Raw genomic sequence first — 22,599 nt, 5'->3', positions numbered from 1 at the left:
TAAGCAGTGTTAACACTGCAAGCAGATCTTCATGCCCTCCTGTGTCTTTTATTTCAATTGCCTGTTGTTTTAATCTATTTCCATTTATTTTTTTTTTCCATCAGGAAAGATGCTGAAGCATTCAGGCGAGATTCTTGAGCACTAATGTTATTTGTTGCAGGAGTTGAACCATTGAAAGCAAGCCAGGGCCATGTTGTTTTGGCCGCTTTCACAGGAGAAAATCTTGAATTTTATTGATCCTACTAGTTTGGCTTAATTCTGTTAACTTTTATTTCTGGATTCAAGAGCGCCAGTTGTAGTGGTATTCTTTTTTTTTTTTTTAAAAAAAAGTATAAAAAATGAGGACCATGGATCACACTGTCTGTTTATACTTTTCAGTGAGTCACACACCTTTTTTTTTTTTTTCTTTCTTTCTTTCTTTCTTTCTCTTCAGTTGTCTGACATTGACCCAATTTTGTCAGAAAGAAGTTTTTTTAAAAAATACATGTCTGGGTGTAGGAGAGAGACTTGGTTAGTTTTCCAGTATAAGAGCTCTATTCAAGATGTATGTTGTTAGAAAATCCGTATAACAGAAACCTCTATAAATTCTTTGATAGCAGGAAAAGCTTCAATTGAAGGTTGGGAATTGCCACTACATAGAAAGTTGTAGGCTTTAGTGCTGATGCTCATGGAATTATTTGTCTCATTGAAGCACTATTAATTAGGCTGGCTAAACTAAGCAGCATTAAAAGTGTTGCCAAGATACTCATAGAGATGTCGGGTCTGCAATCAAAACCTGCTATTACAGCTTGCTGGGTGGATGTACTGCTCTGGCCAACAACCCCGTTGCACTTTGGTTCATGTTAGAGCTTTTCAAGTATAGACTGGACTGTGTCTGATATATTGAATTAGGAACATGTTTATGGTTGGCGTATATTTAGGAAATTACAGATATTTATATATATTTGTAATATATGTAATATTATATAAAATATATATATATAAAACAAATTCAACATTTGTTGAACTCTATCCAATAAGCCCTTATTTCTCTTTCTTTACTGTGGTCTTTTTGACAGGTAGAACAAATATGGCAAAAAGGCCGTGCTTGCCTCTCCAGTAGTGCTTTAGAGCACTGATGGTGTGCCTTGGATAAAGGAAGAATAGTTACTGACCTGAGATTAGGATGTAGTAAACATGCAAGAGTGATTGAGTTCTGTAGTTTAAAGGAAAAAAACAAACAAGAGGTTCAAAGAAATGCCATTCACATAACTGCAGTTTCTGATTTTATCTAGGAAATAGTGTCATTCATTAAAAATTGTTATGCAAACTAGAAATAAAGCTCCCAGTTAATTTTTGAGTGTATTCAGTTAAAGAAACAGGAGCACCTTTTAAATATTGTATAATTTTGTTTGTTGCACATGTGCTCTGCACATTTAATAAATATATAGAACACTGCTATGTTGAGGGCCTTCAAACCCTCCTAGGGATGCCCAGCCCTTAATAGCTTTTTGAGGTTCCTTCTGTCTTTTAACCATGTTCCTTCTGTCTTTTCTCACTTGCCGTTGTAGAGCATCTCTGGCAAGGACAGCTGTTGCTTATGAGAAGATTTGTAGTAGAACATCAGTGTTTATAACTGTCCTGTAGTTCAGCGGCTACACAGTGGCTGAGGAACACTTTTTGGCAAGTATTTATTTTGGACAGTGTCAGGACAGATTGGGATCTTTTCTGTGGAGTGTACTCCTGCTGTGTTTTCACAGAAGTATCTTTAAGTGCTTTTCTAAGCTTTTGATGGATTCTTGGTTTAGTCATATTAATAAATATTTAGCAAAAGGGATGCATTTGTCTTAGAAGATAAAAAAATGTTGATGATACGAAAATGCAGTTATGGATCTTGTGAGGACAAAGAAGGATTAAAAAAAACATTTCTGGCTATTTTAATTGGAATATATGTTTTTAGGGAGCTAGAAATGTGGAATTGTAAAGGGGTTTTATCTTCCTCCTACAATTTCAACTCTGTTGTCAAAGGCCTTTAATACTTGGGTGGGAGGGAGTGCACTTCTGACTCAAAAAATGCCTTTGAATTTTCACATTCAGATCTGGTGCATCTATTGACTGCTGAGTGTTTATAAACTTTCTAAAGCTCTATCCTTTTTATTCCCCCAAAGGAACCCATGTTTTTGAGGGAAAACACATTAATTTCAGTGGTGTTTTATTTTTACTGTGACAAGGAACAACAACGTACATTGAAAGCTTGGTGCTGAGGTTGCAAAACCTTGCACTTAAGACCTGATTTATGATCTTGGGTATAAGACACTCAGGCTAAGGTTGAAAACCTGTATCATAATACAGATTCGTAAGACCGTGCTTTTACCATGTGTCCTAGTAAGATGCCTGTCTTACTGCCCCTTTTCGTGTCAGTGTAAGATAGAGTTGAGTGACATTCGAAGTACACACTCCAGCACCAGGAAGGGATGGCAGGTGATTAAATGTAAGCAGATAGCCCAAACTTCCTAGTGTTTTCCAGTTACCCAGAGGGGCAAAACACATGAGGGTACAGGCATGCACACATGCCACAAGCGGGCACAGGTTTCGACTGCTGGGCAAAAATGCCTGTACATTCTGGAGTCACAAAACACTCTTGAAATCTGAGGAATCCGGTCAGTTATAGTTAAGATGTCTTGCATATAAAGTCATTTAATTCTACACGAATCCGCAGTCACTCTGATTCAAAGGCCTGCCTGGAAGAGAGGAAAGCTGTGATGAGACAAGGGCTCTCCAACTTTCCTAGGGATGCCTACATCTGAGTAGATTTTTAATGACCATTTTGGCTTTCGATTACCAGCTGCTCCCAGCACTTGAGACTGGCCTGACTTGCAGCTTGGCCTGTCTTCTTTGATGGTTGTTTTGTCTTGGGGGTTGCCAGACCCTCTAAGCCCATAGCTGGGGGTCAGGGAAGGTTAGCATCCTGTCTGCATTGCGTGCCCATATCCTCACTATGGAGACAGGGCTGGTCTGGGTTCCTCCTCAGTCTGGGAAGATCTGGAATTGTGCGTATCCTGCCCAACTTTCATTAGTCCTTCTGAAACTGGGCCGTGGAGCGGAGGCTGTGTGAGGCTAGAAAGAAAGTGTTCCTGAGGGAGGCTGGCTCTGTAACCTAGTTGGTTATGGTGCTTGCCGGTGAAGAAGACCTTGGCAGCCCCTCTCTGTGGGTTTTCTGTATCGTCCTTTAGAAGTGTCCCTCTGCATTAACTTCCTAATGAGCCCCAGTGTGTAATTAGGATGCCTTTAATTACCCTACTGGGTAACCTCACCCCATTAATGATTTTGAAGCAGGCACTCTGGATTTCATTAGTGTCTGTCTGCTGTGATCTTTAATAGCAAGCTTTACAGATTTTTAGGTGTTTTTTTAAAATAAATTTTCATTTTACATGAAATACAGATTATAATCTGCATGTAAAAATGAAAAAAAAAGTTCATTCTGATGCAGGTCTGAAAGATATCTGCGTAACTGATTTTAAGCAATAACTATAATTAGCTCGAATTTTGAAAGCGGCTTCCAGTTATTCCTTATCATTTATCATGAATTATGTGAATATTTTCTGACATGAAATTTTTTCTTTCTTTCAGCCTTTCTTCCAACTTGTGAAGTTACGGAAACTTGGACTTAGTGATAATGAGATCCAGCGGCTTCCTCCAGAAATAGCGAATTTCATGCAGCTGGTGGAACTTGATCTGTCTCGAAATGGTAAGCTCCAATGTTAATTTGTTTGATTCTATACCATCCTGTAACATGGTCTATAAAACTGGGTTAGTAGGGTTTTCTGTCTCTGAAGTTGCTATCTGTGTCCTGCAGAATGCTTTTCCGTGTAATTTGTGGATTTGCCTCTAGTTCTAGATGGGGAGGATGGAAAGAGCAAAGAGGGCCAGTGGTTGAAATACAGTAATAAAGTAATGCTTGACTGCAGTTCTGCCTTTCTGAGAGCCTGCTTTATTTTCCCGTTTAAAGAATGCTTTACATCCTGGTTTTATATGTGTGGCTTTCACAATGTTGATTTCTTTCCCCAAGCTCTCTGAAATGCCTAGAATTTAAGAGAAGAAGAAGAAGAAAAAAAAAAAGTGGTTGAACGAAAAAAGCTCCTTTCTGTCCAAAAAAAGGCTGCCTATGGGTTAGAGGCCCAATTCTTTATCTCTGCTCTTCTCTCTACCTGTGATTAGCAGAGGCAGAGTGCTGGTATTTCTAGTTGTACTTCTGGAAGAAGAATCAGTCTGTCTGTCACCTGCAGAGATAAATTCAGAAAAGGATGGTGGGAGAAACTGTCTTTTAAAATGTATGGTTGGAAACTGCTTGGGTTTATCATATGGTTGTAATGTTTGCTGCTTATATTGTCCAGAGCTGTGATGGAGTGAAAACTTTTTTTTTTTTTTTTTTTTTTGGTGGCCTAGTGAACTTACCGGTTCTGCAAGAAGTTCAGGGGCTGGTGGGTCACCTTTAAGCAGCCTTATGACCCAGTGATCTAGAAACAGCGAATCTGTGTTATCAAATTAGAGCAACTGTCAGCTATTTTTGCTTCCTTATATGCAGTGGATATGCACAAAATGCTCTCTGAGGTGTGGTGGACGGGGTGGGAGAAAGCAAGGTTGCTTAACATTGTAAATAAGTGAGGGATGTATCTGAATATTCAAGAGAAGAAATCGCATAAAAGGGAGCCTTCTTTTCTCTATGGTTTAACTTCACATTGACCTTTTGCCACTGAAGAATATTCAGTGGCCACTTCACCTTCCTGTAACTATCTGAAATTTGCATTTTTCATTTATTTGTTTGGTGCTTTTAATGCCATCTTTATCTGATAATATAATTGATGAAGCGTAATGAGTCTCCAGGCAGTTGCTGAAAAATTCCTGTGAACCATATAATTTTATGCACATTTGCAAAACCTTGTGAGAGAAGAAAACTGGAAAAAATAATCTGAGAGACAGAAGAAACACATTAGTTAAAACATTTTAGAAATACATGAGCGTTAATTGACACAGTATTTTGTCTGCTGAGTTTGGCTGAGTTGGGTACTGTCTGTGACAGACCTTATACAAAAGGAAGCACTCTGTTGGCTTAGTAATTCTCTTTGCAAATGAATAACTAGCTGCAAAAGAGCTGGTGGATCGGAGCCATGTGAACTCTCATCAGCCTGACTTGAAAGTTGGCTTGAGAGCTCAACTGTAACGAGAACAGATGGTGTGAACATTTATGGTTGGGTAGATGCGTGTGTACGTCGTTAGAAGTTACTGCACAGGGAAGTGTTTTCTGAAGTGATGGGCTGGACAAATGCAGGTGGCAGGGAGCAGTCCCTTTTCTGTATCCAAGGTTCAATGTTAATGGCCCATTTTATTGCAATACTTTCTCTTCTCTGTGGTTCATTGCAGAAGGTGACTGATACTGCTTCCCTCTGCTTAATCATGTCACAGTTGTTGCACAACTTGACTCTTCAAATGAAAAATGCGCTGTGCGAGGTGATGCAGGAGGGCCACGGCAGAAGATGACTGATGTTACTTTCCAGTGTTTGGTCATGTTATGGTTGTCACACAGCTCTTCAAATTAAAAGCCAAAACACACACCATCTGGGATGCTACAGGGGGAATTCTCACATAAGATTTTGGAGATTCACAGTATTTTCATTTCTTAGCTTTGTATTTAGAACCCATCTTCCAATATGTCAGATTCTCAACCTGCCAAAGGTTTCTCCTGTTTGGTGGTTTGCACTCCATCAGGTTTTGTTTTTCTACAACCAAAGTACTTAGAAAAAAATAGGAACTCTTTGTATTCCTTTCAGGCAGAGAAAAACAGCCCAGCTTTTCAAAACGCAGTATGCTGCATAAATAGGAAAGTGTGATGGTGACGTCTGAACTTGGGAAATAAGAGATCATTGTTCTGTGGTTTTTGTTGTTTTAGCTGTCTGGTTCAGTGCACTAATTGCTTTCAGTTCTGGCCATTCTGTTTCCTCAAGAGCTTAAAAACACGAATACAAAATCATTTAATGTTCTGTGTACAGGAGCAGCCCTTTATATTTTAACCTCTCGTAGCAGGAGGAGGAGGAGGAAAGGGTTTTGAATAAACGAAGTACTTTCATTTCCCTCATAATAAAATGGTAACATGTCTTTCTTTCTCATACTTTCTAATCCTTTGGTCAGCATGTGATCTTTGAAGCTCCATGAGGTGGTGGGTGTACAGTATGGCTGGACTTGCGTGCACTTCCAGGCTGCAGTGGCCAGCTGCGTTTTGTGCAGCAGTGAGGTGTTGGATCTGGAAGTGGGATTGATCCTCCCAGGCAGGATCCCTCCCAACTCTTCGGAGGTAGCTCACGATGCCTGTGCAATGCGGTGTAGGTAGCCCCAGTTCATAGACACTCGGGAAAAGGTGAACCGGGAAACTCTTTAAGTGTGGCTTTTGTAAATTCCCAAGTATTTTACAATGTCTGAGACATGCTAGTATATGGTAACAATGTGCTACTTAATCAAAAACTGCTTAAAGTATTAATTAATAAGTGAATCTAGAACTACAAAACCCCTTCTAAGTAAAACTCAAAAATCTTTAGCAGATGTAAACTTGATGGTCCTGTGATCTTAGGTGTACGTGACAGAAGTCTAGGGGAGGGTAAGGTGAGAGTCTTAGTGGTGCAAGAAGGAGAGGGATTTGGGGAAGGCTAGGAGCCATATAATTTAAAATTTTTCTTGGATTATTTGCATGTTGATGCTATTTCTTATTCCTCTGCAAGGCCATGTGTTCATGCAGATTTCTTAGGAAGCATCCCCATCGTGCTTTTCTAGTCTGGCTGAGGCTGTTACTTGAGCATATTTAAATGGATAAATCAAGGATGGGAATATCAGAGAGCAGGGAAACCGTGCTAAGAAAACAGCATAGTGATGGTGAATACTTTGAAGGTTATTTGGCAATGCAGTTTACCTCTGTGCCTTGGTCTTGTTCAAAAAGATGATGTACTAGTTCTGAGGCTAAACAAACAGACTCATGGATGCCTGAGCTTTTGAGTTGCTGACAAAGCATGTCTGAGACTTGGAGTATTCCCTGTATCATCTTCTGAGATAGAAGCTCAACTGCTGTGTGTCTGAAACTAGCGCTGGTTCTCTCAGACTCCCCACGCTTGGGTAAATCTTTTCCTGGATTCTCGCATCACTGGTGAATTCTGCAAAGACACAGCGTTGCTGAAGCGTCCTTACTTGATGTCCTTGAAGTTTGGGTAGGGCTCCTGTGCTTTGCACTGAGTTTCAGTGCAAGTCTTTGCTTTAGATGGTAGAGGAGAGATTCCGCTCTAGGCACAACCAGAAGCACCCGTGTGCTATTGTTTTCCCACAGCACTTGGGCACTCTCTGGAACAAGTCTCGAAAGACCCCATGATTCCGAAAAGAAGTGCAATCTCCAAAGGAAGAAAGAACTGTGAATTTCTGCAGTTTTTATTCCTTGTGCCTTGGCTCGCACTTCATTAAGCTTCCCTCTCTCCCGAAGTGCATGTGGTTTGTTTGAGATCCCTGGGAATTGTACCAGGCCGCTACCCATGCTGCTCATCCCGCAGAGGTTTCCTCCTGTGACTCCCTCCCTCTTTTTCTTCTGTGCAACCCCTGGAGGCTGAATTCTTAAGAGCTTAGGGCCCTGCCATCCCAGATTCATTAAAATGTTAATGGCTTTTCTTGTTCTGTAGCTTCTTCTAGACAGGAGGGGTAACGCATAAAGTTTCTGCAGTTAATTTAATGCATGCTGATATTTGGGATTATGTATGTTATGCATGTGTGCTATGTTCTTGCAGATGTGGTTCATCCTTTTTTAGTATCCTTCTTCTGCAGTAAAAGGGTTTTTTGTTTGCCGTTGACAAGAATTAAATCCTACAAATTCCACTGATATGCTTTTGCCATGATATTACGTGCTCCTTAAAATGCCCTGAAGGTGTTAAATTTATTGTAGTATTTTTACTTGAAAGAAATTGCTACACCCCCCACCCTCCACCCCCCCTTTCTCTTGACAGATGTGGTGTGGAAGTCTGAATATTTTTTTTTTTTTTATGTCCTATACCTTTTCCAGCCTTTGACAGATAGTCAGCAGCTCGTTTCATTCAGCTCTTTTAGGATAAGAAGAAAATCACTGTGAGCTTTCACACTGGACAGTGGCTGCTGGGTATTAGGCACTGGGGTGGCATTCCTGCCCTTCCCAGCTACAGGAGTGCCGTTCGAACCGTCCCCTTCTCAGGTGAAGACTAACGGCCTTGCTTGTGCAGGAGATGAGCCTCTTGCACTTCTGTGTGTGCCTGCATTTTGCTGTCTCCGTGATAAAAGCTTGGCAGGCTTTTCTGCTGCTACTCATGCTTCTGTTGAACACGCCTACCAAGGACTTGGTCATGGAAGCCTGTAACATCAATGTAGTTGCTGGGTACCAGCAGATTTGCACTGTCTGTAGTGGCTCTCTAGCTGGCAGCAAGTAAGGGGATTCAAGGTAGCTGTTTCTCCATGGAAGTGCTCTGTAACCTTGTGGTTTGGTCTTGCATCCAAGCCCCAGCTCTCAGAACAGTGGCAAAGATGCAAGTGTGTGTGCAATGGGGGAATTAAATGCATTTTGATAATCTTTGTAGATGGCGAATGCTGGTTCTGTTGCTGACTCTGCTCTCAGCACTGCTGAGATCTGCTACTTTGTGAACTGAGGAGCAATGGGTTTGCCGTGACATCTACTGAGGAAATCTATGTGTGGGCAGATCCTGTTAGGCCATATTTGACTGTGCATGATGCTTGATACCACAATTTCAGTGTGGTTCTTTACTTTGTTATCAAATAAGAATAATACTGTTTGTTTAATGGGTACAGTTTCATAGAGATGGATTCTGGCTATATGATACATTAGTGGCTACCCATTTCTGTAGTTTCTGGTTAAACTGAGCTTATGACTGTATTGATAGTGCAGTTGTTCTGGACACAAGTCCCATGACATCATGATATTCTCATTCCAAAATCCTCCCTCAATACAGTTGCCATGTTATAGCAAATATGCTATCATTTATGTGCAAATAATTACAGATTTCATGAAAGATAAAAATGCTACTTCAGGATTACCCTAGTGGTAGAGATGGTTCCTCAGAAGCTTTTCAATAGTCACAACACTGTAGTATAAGGAGAGAGCTGCTGCTATGCAAGGCTGACGGTCTGAGCAGTGTCCAAGATTTTGGAGGTCAGTCTTTGGCAGATGTAGGCCAGTATCCCAAATGCTCCATGAGCCTTATTTTTACCTTTTCCTTGCTTCCAAAATGGATTATAGTCGCAGATTTAGAAACCTTTATTTTGTCTTGTCATTAGTTATCAGGGTACTTTCAGAAATCAGCAGCAGGGGTATTTAACTGTTCTGCTTTCAGTTGTAGGCAGTTTGGTATTACTGCTTTTTATTTGAAGTGTTTATTCTTTGTAGCTGCTTTATAATCTAATTAAAAGTCTCTTTAGAAATCTTAGTCATCTTCAGGACACCACATTTGTTGTGCATTGTACGATAGGTACATTTTGTTCAACAAGTCGTTTAAAGCTTCCTTAGAAGTCTGGGTGAGCACGTGACAGCTGACCTGCAGAGCATCAGTCCATGCTACTGAAGAGCAGTGTGTAATCTTTGCTTTGCTCTCTAAGGCTTTAGCTCACTTGTTTGTATCAGTGCATGCCCACCAATGCTTTCCCTTTGTAATTCAGCTGTCTGCTCTCAAAGGCATACCTGTCATCCGTACTGTAGGATTACCTCCCTTCTGCCCACAAAGTGGGTAAGTGTCTCCCTTTTCCTCTTGCCCACCGAAAGCAGGATAACCAGTTTTTTCAAGCTAGAAATACTGAACAGAGGAAAGGCTTGGACACTTGTTTCAGGGCTACCTCAGCTCATGGCCCAGCTATTTTACAGTGAGGACATAAGCTAATTAGGCAGAAGCAGTCTAAGTCTTCTGATCCTGTCCTGCAGCCCCACATGGGCTCCGCTCTCTCATCTAGCAGCTGCTGCCTTTTGCCCTGTGCTCTCACCTCGCATCTGGCTGTCCACCTCTGCTACACTTCCACAGCGCCTGAGCAGAGACCTCCTCCGTGAAATCCTCTTCTCTGCCTGCCACCAGCTGCCCTGACCTGAATGTGGTGGTACAAGTCGGGTGGTAAATAGCAAAACCCAGAATGCTGAGAAATGTGAATTGATACTTTCTTGCTTGGTGGACAAGGGGAAAAAAAAAACCAACAAAAAAAAAACCCAAAAAAAGAACCCCGAGCAAGCTGTGCTGTGAGGCAGTGTAGTTGGCTAATGCATCTTTTTTGTTAGCATGTGCAACTGCTGGATGTTGCTTGTTTGCCTTCTGAACTGATTTGTGTCCAGGTGAGCACTTATGGACAAAGAAGAATTGCTGTCCTACTCTTCAGTGGACATCTCTTACCTAGTACAAGAAAGCATCTTGTGAATGCACTCACTGCAGTTGTGAACACCTGAAAGCCATGGGACATCCCACCAGAGTCTATTGTGGTTTGTATGGTGGTAGAGCACTACTGCAACTGTCTTAAGCTTTAACCTGGATCAGGCCAGTGAGTGTTTTTTGGTTTTGTGGTGTGGGTTTTTTGGTGTGGTTTTTTTTTTTTTTTGTGCTAATGAAAGCAAAACTCTCTTGTCGTAGAATTGGAGATAACAGAATATTTTGCTCTTTTAGATGATTGCTTGCTAGCAGTTGTGTTGGGTGGTTGTTTTTCATGTTTGTTTTCTATTTTCTTTGTATTATCTCCTGTCCTTCACTTGAAGTTAGTTTAAAACCCTTGCTTAAGAAACTTTATCATCTTCATGTCTTAAACATGAAGTTTAGGTATTGATATGCAAAGCAGAGGTACTGGGGAAGAAAGAAACATGTACTGCAAATTGCTTTGAGGTTCTGGAGCGCTGGAGAATGCCACAGACATGTAGAAATTCTTGCTCGCTTTGAAGAAGTGATGTAAAAGTGAGAATTTGTGAATCTGTGTCCCTAAAATTAATTTAACAGTGGTAAGTTGGAGGAGGAGGTGAACTTTATATGCAGCAGAAGTAAGGTGAGAGAGAAAAGACTGGACTTCGTCACTGAGCAAAGCTCATCAGGGAGAGGAAGACGCAGCAAGTGCCGACTGTGATTGATAAAGAGAAGATAAGTGAAATCCTCTGGTGGAATAATCTAATTAGAGAAGTTTAGAAGGTGTTATTTTTAAATGGATTACAGAAAAGTGGATTTTTCCATCGTGGTGTATTCTGCCAGATTCAACTGTTTTTTCTAAAGAAACTTTACTAATATACTTGCATGCACATCTAGCAACAGTGTCTGGCTTCATCCAAATTCAAGGGAAGGCTATGGATTTTGAAAGGGCTTTTTTTGTTTGGTTTTTTTTTTTGGAGAGGAGGTGGTTTTGTTTGGGTGTGGGTTTTTTTTGTGGGTTTTTTTTTTTTTTGGTTTTGTTTTGTTTTTTTTTTAGTGAGGGTTGGTTTTTTTTTTAAAGCAGCAGGACAAGTTGGAGACAGAAACCTTTGGCCTGCTGAAGTATTGGCTAAAGCGTTAAACATCAGACCATATAGGAGTGACAGAAAATAAATATTTCATTTTCTAGGTAATCTAGACTAGAGATCATAAAATGGCAATCTGCTAAGAGGCGTTGTTAGCTCTTGTATCCACAGAGTTGCTTGGGTTTTGGTTTCTTTTTTGTTAAGATCAGATGCTGTGACTATGAAGTTACTGAATTAATCCAATAAATCTATAACTTTTACACGTTAAAACACTTAATACACTTTCTGTCATCCCTAGATTCATAGGTAGAATACTAGTTTTTACTTTTTCTTTTCCTTGCTTCTCAGACTAAAAGTATTTAATTCCTGCTAGCCTCGAGGGCCAAGATGGAAATCCTTATAAATATGTCTCCTGGCCTGTGAAGTCTGCATTACCATGTATCAGTAAAAATGCAGAAGACTTAAATTCCTTGCTGAACTTGGGCTCTTCCACTTAATTCACCTGGAACTACTGTTTCCTTGTGATCTGATCTCTGAGCTCCCCTCCACCCTTTTTCTTCCTGTTTCCAATTTGCAGCTCCTGGTCCTCTGTTACTGCTTCTTCCTGCAGCTGAGGACAGTCTGTTGATTTACCACATGCAATCTGTTCATAACCGGGCTTGTTTTTATGTCCCTGCACAGTTTTCTTTCAAGTAAATTGCCTAATATCTAATTATCTATGAAATGGAGTTTTGTGAGGACTTTTTTACCTGCTTCTTTCTTCCCCTGGAAAAGAGACTTATCCAGAAGCAATGAGGAGGAGGAATGAGATGCATACCTTGCTTCAATTTCTTGTTAATTATACAGTAAGGGATTTAGTTGAGAAAACCCAACCTGAACCTGTTTGTGAATTTTCCTTAAAGCTGTAAAGACGGGTCTTAAAAGAGCTGTATCTCTTGTATTTTGTATATCCTCAGCCTCAGAGAGTGAAGAGGAGAATGTAACAACCTGTACAAGGGCCACTTAATGTCAATAGGCTTTGCAAGGACCGCATGACTCCTGTCACATTGTGCCCCAGAAATTGTAGTACTTTTACCTAAAGAGACTGATTACTTCAGCCTTCAGGGCTAGTAGCAAAACCTTCTGGTTTTTAGAAAAAAAGAAGCCTGTCAGATCGTTGTGTGTGTTATGATCTTAATGTGGAAATGGAGCGAGAGGATGAGTAACCTTCCTCCATCTCTTCCCCCTGCAGAGACAGAACCTCTGGGAGCTGCACTTGGCTGCTTTGGGGAGGGTAGAGAGATGTGGTGGTGGCGTCTGCGAGACAACAGACTACTCGGCTGGGCTTTCCATCTGAAGAGCCCTTTGCAAAGACAAACAAATATTTGCAGCACAAATTTCTTTTTGCAAGGTATTTGACTAAGTGGCCTCCCATGTTTGAAAGGTGGAGGAAGTGGAAAGCAGGGCTGGAGAAATTTCCCAAGGGCAGCCTTCTCAGAGACCCCTCTGAGAAGGTGGGTGGCACAGAGGAACCTCTATGGAAGTGAAAAGAGAACCTTTAGGCTCCGAAATCACTTGAGCACTGCAGTGCTTAATGCTTCAATGGACCGTGTGTGGTATGCTATAGTAGATATTGTATATATGTGAGAAGAGACAGGGAGAAAAATCTTCTGTGTATTGAATTGGATGGATAAGATCTGGTTCACTGCTGGTTATTGTTCTCCAGAGGGATAATGCTGCATGGATTCACAGTCTTTGAGTCTGGAATGGGCTTCCTGAGTGTACATTTGGTGTAAACTGATCAACTGCTTAATACATTTATAAATTACTAATCACTAAGCAGTTAAGGTGTTTTGCCTGTGTTGTATATACCTGGGGTGGGCCTTCACCTGTGATCATCTGGATGAAGACTATTCAGTCAGCTCTTGCTAGGGTGTATGCAGTGTGCCAGCTCCAGCCCTCCTAAAGCACAGTGCTCCGTGTTGCCTTCATAGCTGGAAAATATAGCAGCATCCAGTAGTTGCTCGGTGAACATTGTAAACTCTCCATCAGGAATGTGGTGCACCTCTCATGTCTGAGACTAGCAAAGTTCTTGTAAAAATACTTCTTACTTTAAGCTAGAGTCCACTGTTTGTGTAGCTCTGGTCTAGTAGCCCTGTTGCAGCCTAGGACCTTCCTGGCTATTGCTGTCTCGATATTGATTATGTATTGGAAATTATGTTCACTATTGCAGAATGCATAAAGGATGCTGTCTGTGTAGCCTTTGGGTAGACAAAAAAAATACTTGAAATTCAATATAAAACACTGTAAAAATGTACCATACAAAAGGTTTTGTCGGTTTAAAAGTAAGATTGTCTTCTCCCCGTGTCCTCCCAGCCATCAGAAGAAAGTAAATGGGGGATTGAGAGATGTAGCTGTTGTTTGGTGCCTTTTTTTTTTTTTTTTTTTTAACAAAAGGATTTTTAAAAGTAATTTTCTCATTCAGACAGTACAGAATTCCCCAGTGTCAAAGTTCTTTTAAGTCACTTGTACGGGACTTGGTAGATTGTTAGCAAATTCTTATGCAAGCTAGAACAATAAACATCTGAAGAGGTATTTTGAAAGCGGGGCGGGGGGGCAGCATATGCCCTCTTATGTACATGACTGCCAAGCTTGATTTTCATCCACTTCTGCTGGCACAACTTCTTTTTACTGCCAGTGTATTTGTATTGTCACACGTCACAGGGCTTATGCTTGGTTTATGGCTTTATTATTAGCAATGCTGCACAATCTGTACGCCAGAACATCTGGGACATTGTGTAAATGTAGAGCATTCGTCACTGTGTAGCATTAGAAGAATCCTAGATATTTAAGTAGGATTTGAACTGGTTATCCAGCAGTGGCAAGAAAAGCATTCAACCTTACTGCTGCTGATATTGGCAGAAGTGTACGTATTAATGTCTGTAACAAAACTGAGTAGTCAATGGTAGTGGTGAAAGCTGCTTAACCCATCAAGAGACAGAAAGACTTCTTTATATATTTTAATATCCTCTGTTGCATTTCAGTTGATTATGTCAATGCTTCTGTTATGGACCATCATCTTCTCTGCTGTAATTATCATTCCAGGTTTTTTTGTCATATACTGAAATGCTCCTTGCCTTTACTCTTCTGAGTTCATTTATTCAACACAATGTTGCAGCAGTCTTTATATATAGTGATAAAGTGTCTACTCATAACTTGGTTGTGTTTTGCCTGAGAAATCTTTTTAAGGTGCCTGGAAATTAAAACAAGTTATTTTTCAACCTTGTTGAACTTACTAAATAGATAATGAGCCTCAGTTCAGAGAGTTGCACTGAATTTTTGTCTGTCCTTTGTCCGATTAGGTGAAGGAGAAAAATGGGTAGCACTTTACGTGCAAAACCCCATAGAAATGGAATTTCCCTTCTTTTCCCTGTGTCTGTTACTGTTTCTTATTGAAGATTTTTACTCATATAGTGACTTCATAGTCTGGAATATCTAGACTGGGAAAGCACATTTCATTTTCAAAACAGATTTAGTAATTTGCGAATGCATCCAAACTGTAAGCAGTGCCTGTACTGTCTTGTTTCAAGTAGTATCTTATCTTGGAGTAGTTTTTACTTAGCTCAGATACTTGTTGGCTGTTACGGATAATACCCGTGACTTGTCACAGAAAAAGCTTATCAAAATAGTTTTGCTGAGAAGGAGTATTTTCTGGTTTTCATAGTCTGTGGTACAGAAGTGGAAGAGAAATTACTTGCAGCATGGCAACGACACTAGATGTTGGTGGAGGAAATCAGTAGCAAGAATAGTTTCAGAAACTTTGCCATTGAGGCTTTAAGTTTATCTTCTGCTTTATGTGTTGCATTTTTATGCATATATATATTCTTTTTCCCAAACAAGTTAGGATAGTTACTTCTACTTGAGCTATGATTTTTGTGGGGTTTTTTTGCTCTGTTTTTTTGTTTTTTGTTTTTTTAATCTGGGAGAATGATTCACACAGAAAAGTGTGTATCTGTATATGAAAGGGTTGTGTGCATATATATATAGATATATGCATGTATGAAAGTTGTGGACACTGGCTTGTGTTGCAAAGAAATGAGTTATTTTGAGTCCTCAGAAGCTTTGAAATAGCGATGTCCCTTTCAGGACTTTTCCAGGTAGTTATCCAGGGAAGGGTGGTATGAGGACTAGATGGTGGATGACATGTTCTTTACTTGCTGCTGGTTTGTGGCACTCAGTATCGGTGTTTGTTGTGGCTATAATGCAAGATAGAAGAAACAGTGTATGTTTGAGTGCATGCAGGACATCTGTCAATAATCCTGTAGTACAGATTCAGGGTTCTACAGGTGGCACTCAGTCATGGAACGGGTAAAACCGTCAGCTTTGCTGTCTGTAAAAGCAATTTTGATATTGTTTTGATTTTATGTGTATTTCTTTGTAGGGGAAGGGAAGGTTTCAATTTCTGTGTATTGTTTGCATTTCTTGAACACCCTCTCAAAAGTGAATGCTTCTACATGAATGGTTTTTTTTTTTAAAAAAAAAGAAAAAAAGAAAAAAGAAAAAGTATTAGTTTATTTGCCATCTGTTTTGCAAGACAGAGCAGTGTCCCTGCAATGACATCGGTGCTTTTACTTTCTGGAGTGGTAGTGACAGGCAAATGCTTTTGAGTACTTCAGGTGTCACAAAAATTTGTCACTTTAAGGTCATAGTTTAATCAGGAAATCTTAATGAAACTTCTATTTTTCATTTTAGTTCCCTAAATGCACTATTTAGACTGGTTTGTCCCTACCATGGGAAAGGAATGAAAGTGTGAGGTTTTGACTCCTGAAGTAAGCTCAGCGGAGACGTTTGTGAATGTGACACTTTGAAACAGGCTGATTGTTCAAGTGTCTTCCATTTAAGTTTGGGAGCCCTGTGGCTCCTGTAGTTGTTTCATGGCTACTTCGAGGTTCTTCCTGGAGGATCTTCTGGTTGACTGTGCTGGACTCAGGCTTGAGATGAAACCCACGAAGAGGTTTGAAGAGCCTCACCACAAGTCTTGGTTGCTCTCTGGCCTGACGCCCCCTGCGCAGGGTCCTAAATTGCAGCCCCCGCACCTCTCTGGCCTTTGTACCAGGCTGCAGTCCTGCCTGGTGGTCTGGTTGTTCTGTGAAGCAAGCCGCTACAAGGGAGTGAGCACTCTTAATCCTGATTTGGGGACTTGGTGTGACCTGTCCCTTCTAACCTCGAAGGCCTCACCTCATGTTCCACTCTGAATTTCTCTCATTGCTGTTGAGCTTCTAGGAAGGATCAACTGTTTCCCCTCAAATACCAAAGCTGTTACGAAAGAGTGGGTGGGTAAGAACATACAGAACATCTCTGATAGAACTTAGTCTTTAAAGTCACCTATTCCATTTTATGGAACAACTGCTGCTGTTGACGAGCCTTAAGGTTTGTGTAGATTTACAAGTAGTTTATTGTCCTTCAGCGAGTGTACTATTTGTGCTGTGCACACTGCTCCATGCAAACCTCACCCTGGGTGGCTTTGTTTGGCATTGTGGAAGCGCAGCTTGGTTATTTGATATGTCGCGCTGGGGTTGTTCACTTCTCTTACTCATTGTTTTGTTATTTAGAAACAGTGAATGTATTTTCTGACTATGCAGTGTATTTCTGGGGTTAATGATTAGACCACACCATTTATCCATCTGCCCTGTCTGTTTTCAGCGCTGTGCCTGGTGAGTGTACTGGGAGCACTGGGGTTTGTGAGGCAAGAGTGATTTGCTTCCATTCCACGAGGAAGCACCTCTTGGGATGGCGTGAAAGACATTTGGGGGTGCCCATCTCCCTCCTTTCCTCCAGCCCTTCCCACTCATGTGGGAAACAGAAGAAGGTTCCCAGGGGATGCGCCTCTTTGTTCATTGTTCACAACTGGTCACCTGTGGATTAGGAAGATGTTCTTGCTGGCTCTGGGTTCAGTTCTGAGCTGGGAATCATTCAAAATAGCTGCATTTGCTCAGGTTACCTGGCAAGAGATGAACCTGATGAGCAGGTACTCTCCTTCCTTCTCCCCTCCTCCCTCCTCTGTCCATCACACTGCTTTTGCAGAGAAGAGCTGAATGAAATACATAGGTAGTCGATTCTGAGTTACTCAGCTAGGTAGCAAGAGACCAAATTTCCAAATGTTTCTTAACATATTTAGATCACTGATGGCTGCTGAGGTCAGTGGTGCCACTTGCATGAGAAAAATCTATGGACTTTCGCTGAAGTACTCTTTGTGATGAGAACATCAGGAAGGAGAGATGGAGTAGATGTAATGCTCTGTAGAAAAAATGGAAATAGGAAAAAACGTGGAAACAATCTGATTTTTACTTGTAAGATTGCCCTTTTTTTTTTTTCTTTTTGAGTTCTTTTCAAAATAAATCATAAAAATCTAAGTTGTTAAACAAGGAAACCAAACATATTTGTTTCATTTTTGTTGGATCTCAATGACAGTAAACAAGGACTTACACAGAGGACCCACAACCTATTCAAGGAAATACAGCTTGATGTAAGAGGCCCAGAAGACAATTTTATTTTTAAGGTAGCATGCCTAACTTCAGCAGGTAAATGTGTTGTGTTGAAGATACTTGAAAAAAAAAGCAACCTGTTTTCATATACAAATATCTCTGATTGTTTTCTGGCAATCTGAAATAGTGTACTAGACCTTATTTGGGACCAATCAATTTGAATAATATTTTCAAATTATGTGGCTTCAGTGTGACGGGAGACTGGTTCTGCTCCAGAGAGAGACTTGGACGTTCTTTTCTTCATTCCCTTGTTTTTCCTCCCCACCTACTTTCTGGCAGCGCGGGTTGTAGGCATGTATTGGTCAAATTACAAGAGGTTCAGGTTTTGATTGGTTCTTTGCGACAATCCTAACACAGAGAGAGTCTGTTTTTTTTTTGATGGGCAGAGGCTGATAAAGATAAGTCCAAGGACAGGTGAGTAGTCTAGGATCAGGAAGACAAGCATTGGAGCAGGAGGGGGAAACGAGATGTGAAAAACCACAAAATGGCTCTGTCATGGTAGCTGTGTACTTGGACGTGAAGCAGTCATGCATGCTGAAATGTCTTGAAAGATACCAAGGTAACTCTTTGCGGTAGCAAGTTACTGAATGTAATGAGGCAGTGATTTCAGTGTAGATGCAGTACAGTTGTTGACAATTTTTTTTCCTTTTTTTGTCTTCTGCAGATATTCCTGAAATACCAGAAAGCATCTCATTCTGCAGAGCACTACAGGTAGCAGATTTCAGTGGGAATCCACTGACTAGGTAACTTCCACCTTCTTCCTAGTACTTGCTATACCAGAATTACAATCTTGCCATAACAATTACAATTTTAAATAAGTCCTTAAAAATTGTGATCTTGCCAACAGTGTCTGTCTCTGGCAGAGGCTGCAGCAAAAGTTCAGGTTTAAAAAGTGGTGAGCATCTTTCCTGGGAGGGGATGAAATTTGTTAGCCAACCAGGAAAAATGTAAATCTGATTGTCTCTTAAGTAATTATCATTCCCCTTCTTAAATGCGTAGGAAAACCATGCTCATACTTGGGAGAGATAAGGCAATGATTAGCACGAATGCATTGGCACAAAGCCAGGTGCCTGATGATTTGGGATAGACTTTAGATGAGCTGCTGCAGATAGTGGCTTTTACTAATGATTAAAACTTGGACTGGCATTTCATCACGCTCCCATCAATTGGAACACAGTGACATGCAGTAACATGTGGCAAAAACGCACTGCATTTGATGGTAACTGCTATGGCTGCTGCTGGTCTGTGTTCTGATGAGCTGGGGTTTGGGGATTACGCATGCTTTTAGTATAGAGGAGTAGTTTTGTTTACATTTCTCTCTTCCATTTGCTGAAGAATTTGGAATTTATCTAGTGAAATGAGGCTAGAGATAGCAAGGAAGAGGTGATCTGCTAGTTAAGGCCTTTAAACACTATTTGGAGAGCTGTTTCCTAAACCAGCCTGTGCCACAGAGCTCCTTTGTGATGTCTAGCAAGTCACATAAGCCAGAGTATTCACACTGGGCGCTTGCCGACCTGCTTTGCTTTGCACTGAGATGGGCTAGGAATACTTGCATGATTAGCTGGCTGGCTGGGGTGTAGGACTGCTGACAAACAGGAGAGTGTCTGTAACACCTTAAACTGCTCCAGTGGTTTTGCAAGACGTCTTCTTCCATGTGTGCAGCTGAGATTCTTCAGAAGTGCGCTTTGAATATCGCGCATAGTGCATCCTAAGTTCTCTGGAAAGACACATCTCTGAGCATTAAAGGGACACTTGTGATCTTAATCCCTGTGCCTCTGTAGCCCATTTATATAGTGAGGATAATAATACCACAAAAATCCAGCAAAGCAAACTGAGGCTGAACTGATGTTCAGATATGCAAGTGGTGAGGGTCACTGAACAGCTTTTTCCCAGGTGTCAGTGTGCCGTACATAGAGCTCAGAGCTGCATCATGTGGTATTGAAATCAAAATTGTCTGTAGTAGTGTGCTAGTTACCCTTCTCCATTTTGTGTACTGAGTAAGACCTGGGACCCAAGTAATGTATTTCCTTAAACAGTAGGTGTAATGCACACCTACAGCTCAGTGGAATTAACAAGAGTTGAAAGGCTTTTTAATGGGCTTGAAATAGTTCTCATAACTCTTTGTTGGTGGTTTAAGGGAATTTTAAAAATTCTTGATAAAGTGGCTCTAAAGTGTGTGCGTATCCTGGAAAATGACACTCCAAGCAGTTTACTAAGTTAGAAAACACAGATACCAGAAGCTGTTTACACACGGTTGCCAGGTGTTTTCTGTGATGAGGACCAGAATTTCCGTTTTACCTGTATAACCCGGCATGTAAGTTTTGGCACTAATTTGCCCAGGCAGAGCAGCAAAGTCTGGTAGTGATTCCCATTTCTGTGTGGTATTCTGGAATGTTTTTTAGCCATTGATTCTTGTCCTTATTTTCTCTAAGCTTAAAAGCCAGTTGGAGATCTTCCCAATCAATGTCCTACTACTAATACAGTATGTTGCCTCATTGTCACATTTAATCATTGATGAACCTGTGGCATTAGAAGTGGCTGGCAGACCATTTTTCCAGCTGTTTTCAGGTGATTTCAGGTTTATGTTGATAAAAAGTTGGCACTGTTATTGTAGATTAGACTGGAAGTCCACTATATGCTATAGATAGAATAGTTCTAGTTGGAGGGGGCCTACAATGATCATCTAGTCCAACTATGTCTCCAGGGCTGATCAAAAGATAATCACACCATTTAATTCCAGTCTTAGACCTGTTAGAGCCTAAGTAGTAATGAATAGTTACAGTGGAGCTCACATTTTGGAGATACTGAGTATGGTCTGTTAATAAGGCCCAGAAAATGACAAACAGTGCAGTATGGAGTTGAGCACATGAAAAGCCCCCTTGCCCCAGACTGTAATTTGTCTTTTTCCTTTTCCCCATCATGCACAACTGTATTTGCCTGTAGGGATGTGTCTCCTTTTGGCTGGTTGCCTGTGGGTCATACCATGTGCCTTGAGCTGGGTGATGCGGAGAGCAGGAACCAAACCAAATGCTACAGTTTAAGCTTAGGTTGCTTGCTCTGAGTGCCAAGCAGAAGTTGGATGGCTGGGCCAGGGCTGTCTCCTCCTCTACCCTGTTGCCCCGTTTACCACATCCTGTCTTCTGTGCAACTGCAAACCGAACTGCTTGGTGAAACTTGGCTGCCAGTGAGCGGTATAGGAATCCCGTGCATATGAGGAGAGGGAAAGGCAAGCCTTGCAGAAGACTGGCCGGGTGATGGACCTAAAGGCTTTGGGAGCTTTGGGGGTGTTTTGCATATGGCTGCATTTAATAATGTGAGAAGGGAGGGATTACATGCTGTTGTGTTGTGAACCAGTAAATGTGAAATGCTCTAACAGTGAAATGTTGCCTTCATAGTGAGCAGACTGTTTCTTCAAAAAGCAGCAATTGAAGAGCAGACTAGTAGTTAATACAAAATGGCTATGCCGTAAGCCTGTGTGCAACTGAAACCTGAATAAAAATAATTTGTTTAATTATTTTACCATGTAGATGGTATAGGAAAATAGTAGTAAAAAAAAATTGTGGTTTTTTAATATGTTTGATTTTTAAAATTTGTTAAAATGCTTAAAATGTTCTCAAGCCCTACAGCTGTTTAAAGTTGCAAATTGGGGGCAGGGAAGAGAGGGCCTAGGAGACAGGGCTGTTACCTGTTTTTTGACAAAGAAGAAACTTTAGACGAAGTCATGGGTTTTTTTTTCTTACTATGATCCTTAGAATTTTCTGAGTATGGGCATGCTGGAGTCTGGGCATGCCTCCCTCTGTGTATTTGCTAAATAGACTCTTGCTTTCCACTACATGTTCTCTTTTCTGCTATGTATTGCATAAATGTGAATACTTCTGCTGGAAGTCCTTGATTTGAATTGATATCTCCGTAGGTTGCCTGAAAGCTTTCCTGAATTACAGAATCTAACGTGTCTTTCAGTAAATGACATCTCTCTGCAAGCACTGCCTGAAAACATTGGGAAGTAAGTTTTTTATACTTTATTACTGTCTTAATATATTTTCTCTTTATTATTATGCTTATTGTATAAATGACTTGCATAATTGTATGTAATACACCTATAAAGTTATTTACAGGTTTGTGCTTATTTTTTATATTCTTTCCGGTCTGAGGGATCTGTTTAAGAAAAATCTGTTTGCATTTTCACGTGACATTAGCAGGCTAATGCAGAATCTGTAGCATGTGTGTGTGTGTTTCAACTCTGTTCCTTGGGATTTGGAGTAACTTGGAATTTTAGGTGCAAAATTAAATAGGTATTTTGCGATGTAGATCTGACCTTTTGCTTTCCTTCATTGTAGTAGACCATTGATCAATTATTGTGAACATGTCAGATGGCTTGCAGCTTAGCTGAAAACCAGACAATTGTTGGCACAAGAACAGATGGGTAAAAGCTGGCTGTGATCAGGATGGAAATTAGAAGGTTCCTGACTATAGGAACAGCCTGGTTCTGGAAAAAAAAAACAACTCCAGTGGGAGCTGTGGAGATGAAAACTCATGGAACAGCTCTTAAGATGAAATTTGATAGGCTTTTAAGATAAG

The 22,599-nt window shown here is 40.7% G+C and overlaps 1 protein-coding gene across 1 annotated transcript in view; it reads left to right on the top strand.

Annotated features, from left to right (window-relative positions):
• The window catches only part of LRRC1 (leucine rich repeat containing 1), a 72,198-nt gene that overhangs the window by 12,307 nt on the left and 37,292 nt on the right, over positions 1–22,599 (top strand). The window contains exons 2-4 of the mRNA XM_086461524.1: positions 3,610–3,727; positions 18,686–18,764; positions 21,935–22,024. Coding sequence (XP_086317650.1) covers positions 3,610–3,727; positions 18,686–18,764; positions 21,935–22,024 — 287 coding nt within the window. The remainder of the gene's footprint in view (positions 1–3,609; positions 3,728–18,685; positions 18,765–21,934; positions 22,025–22,599) is intronic.

Source organism: Leptosomus discolor, chromosome 2, assembly GCF_034619465.1.
Source record: "Leptosomus discolor isolate bLepDis1 chromosome 2, bLepDis1.hap2, whole genome shotgun sequence".
In the NCBI taxonomy this organism is placed as follows: Eukaryota; Metazoa; Chordata; class Aves; order Leptosomiformes; family Leptosomidae; genus Leptosomus; species Leptosomus discolor.
This window is presented reverse-complemented; position numbering and strand designations above follow the sequence as displayed.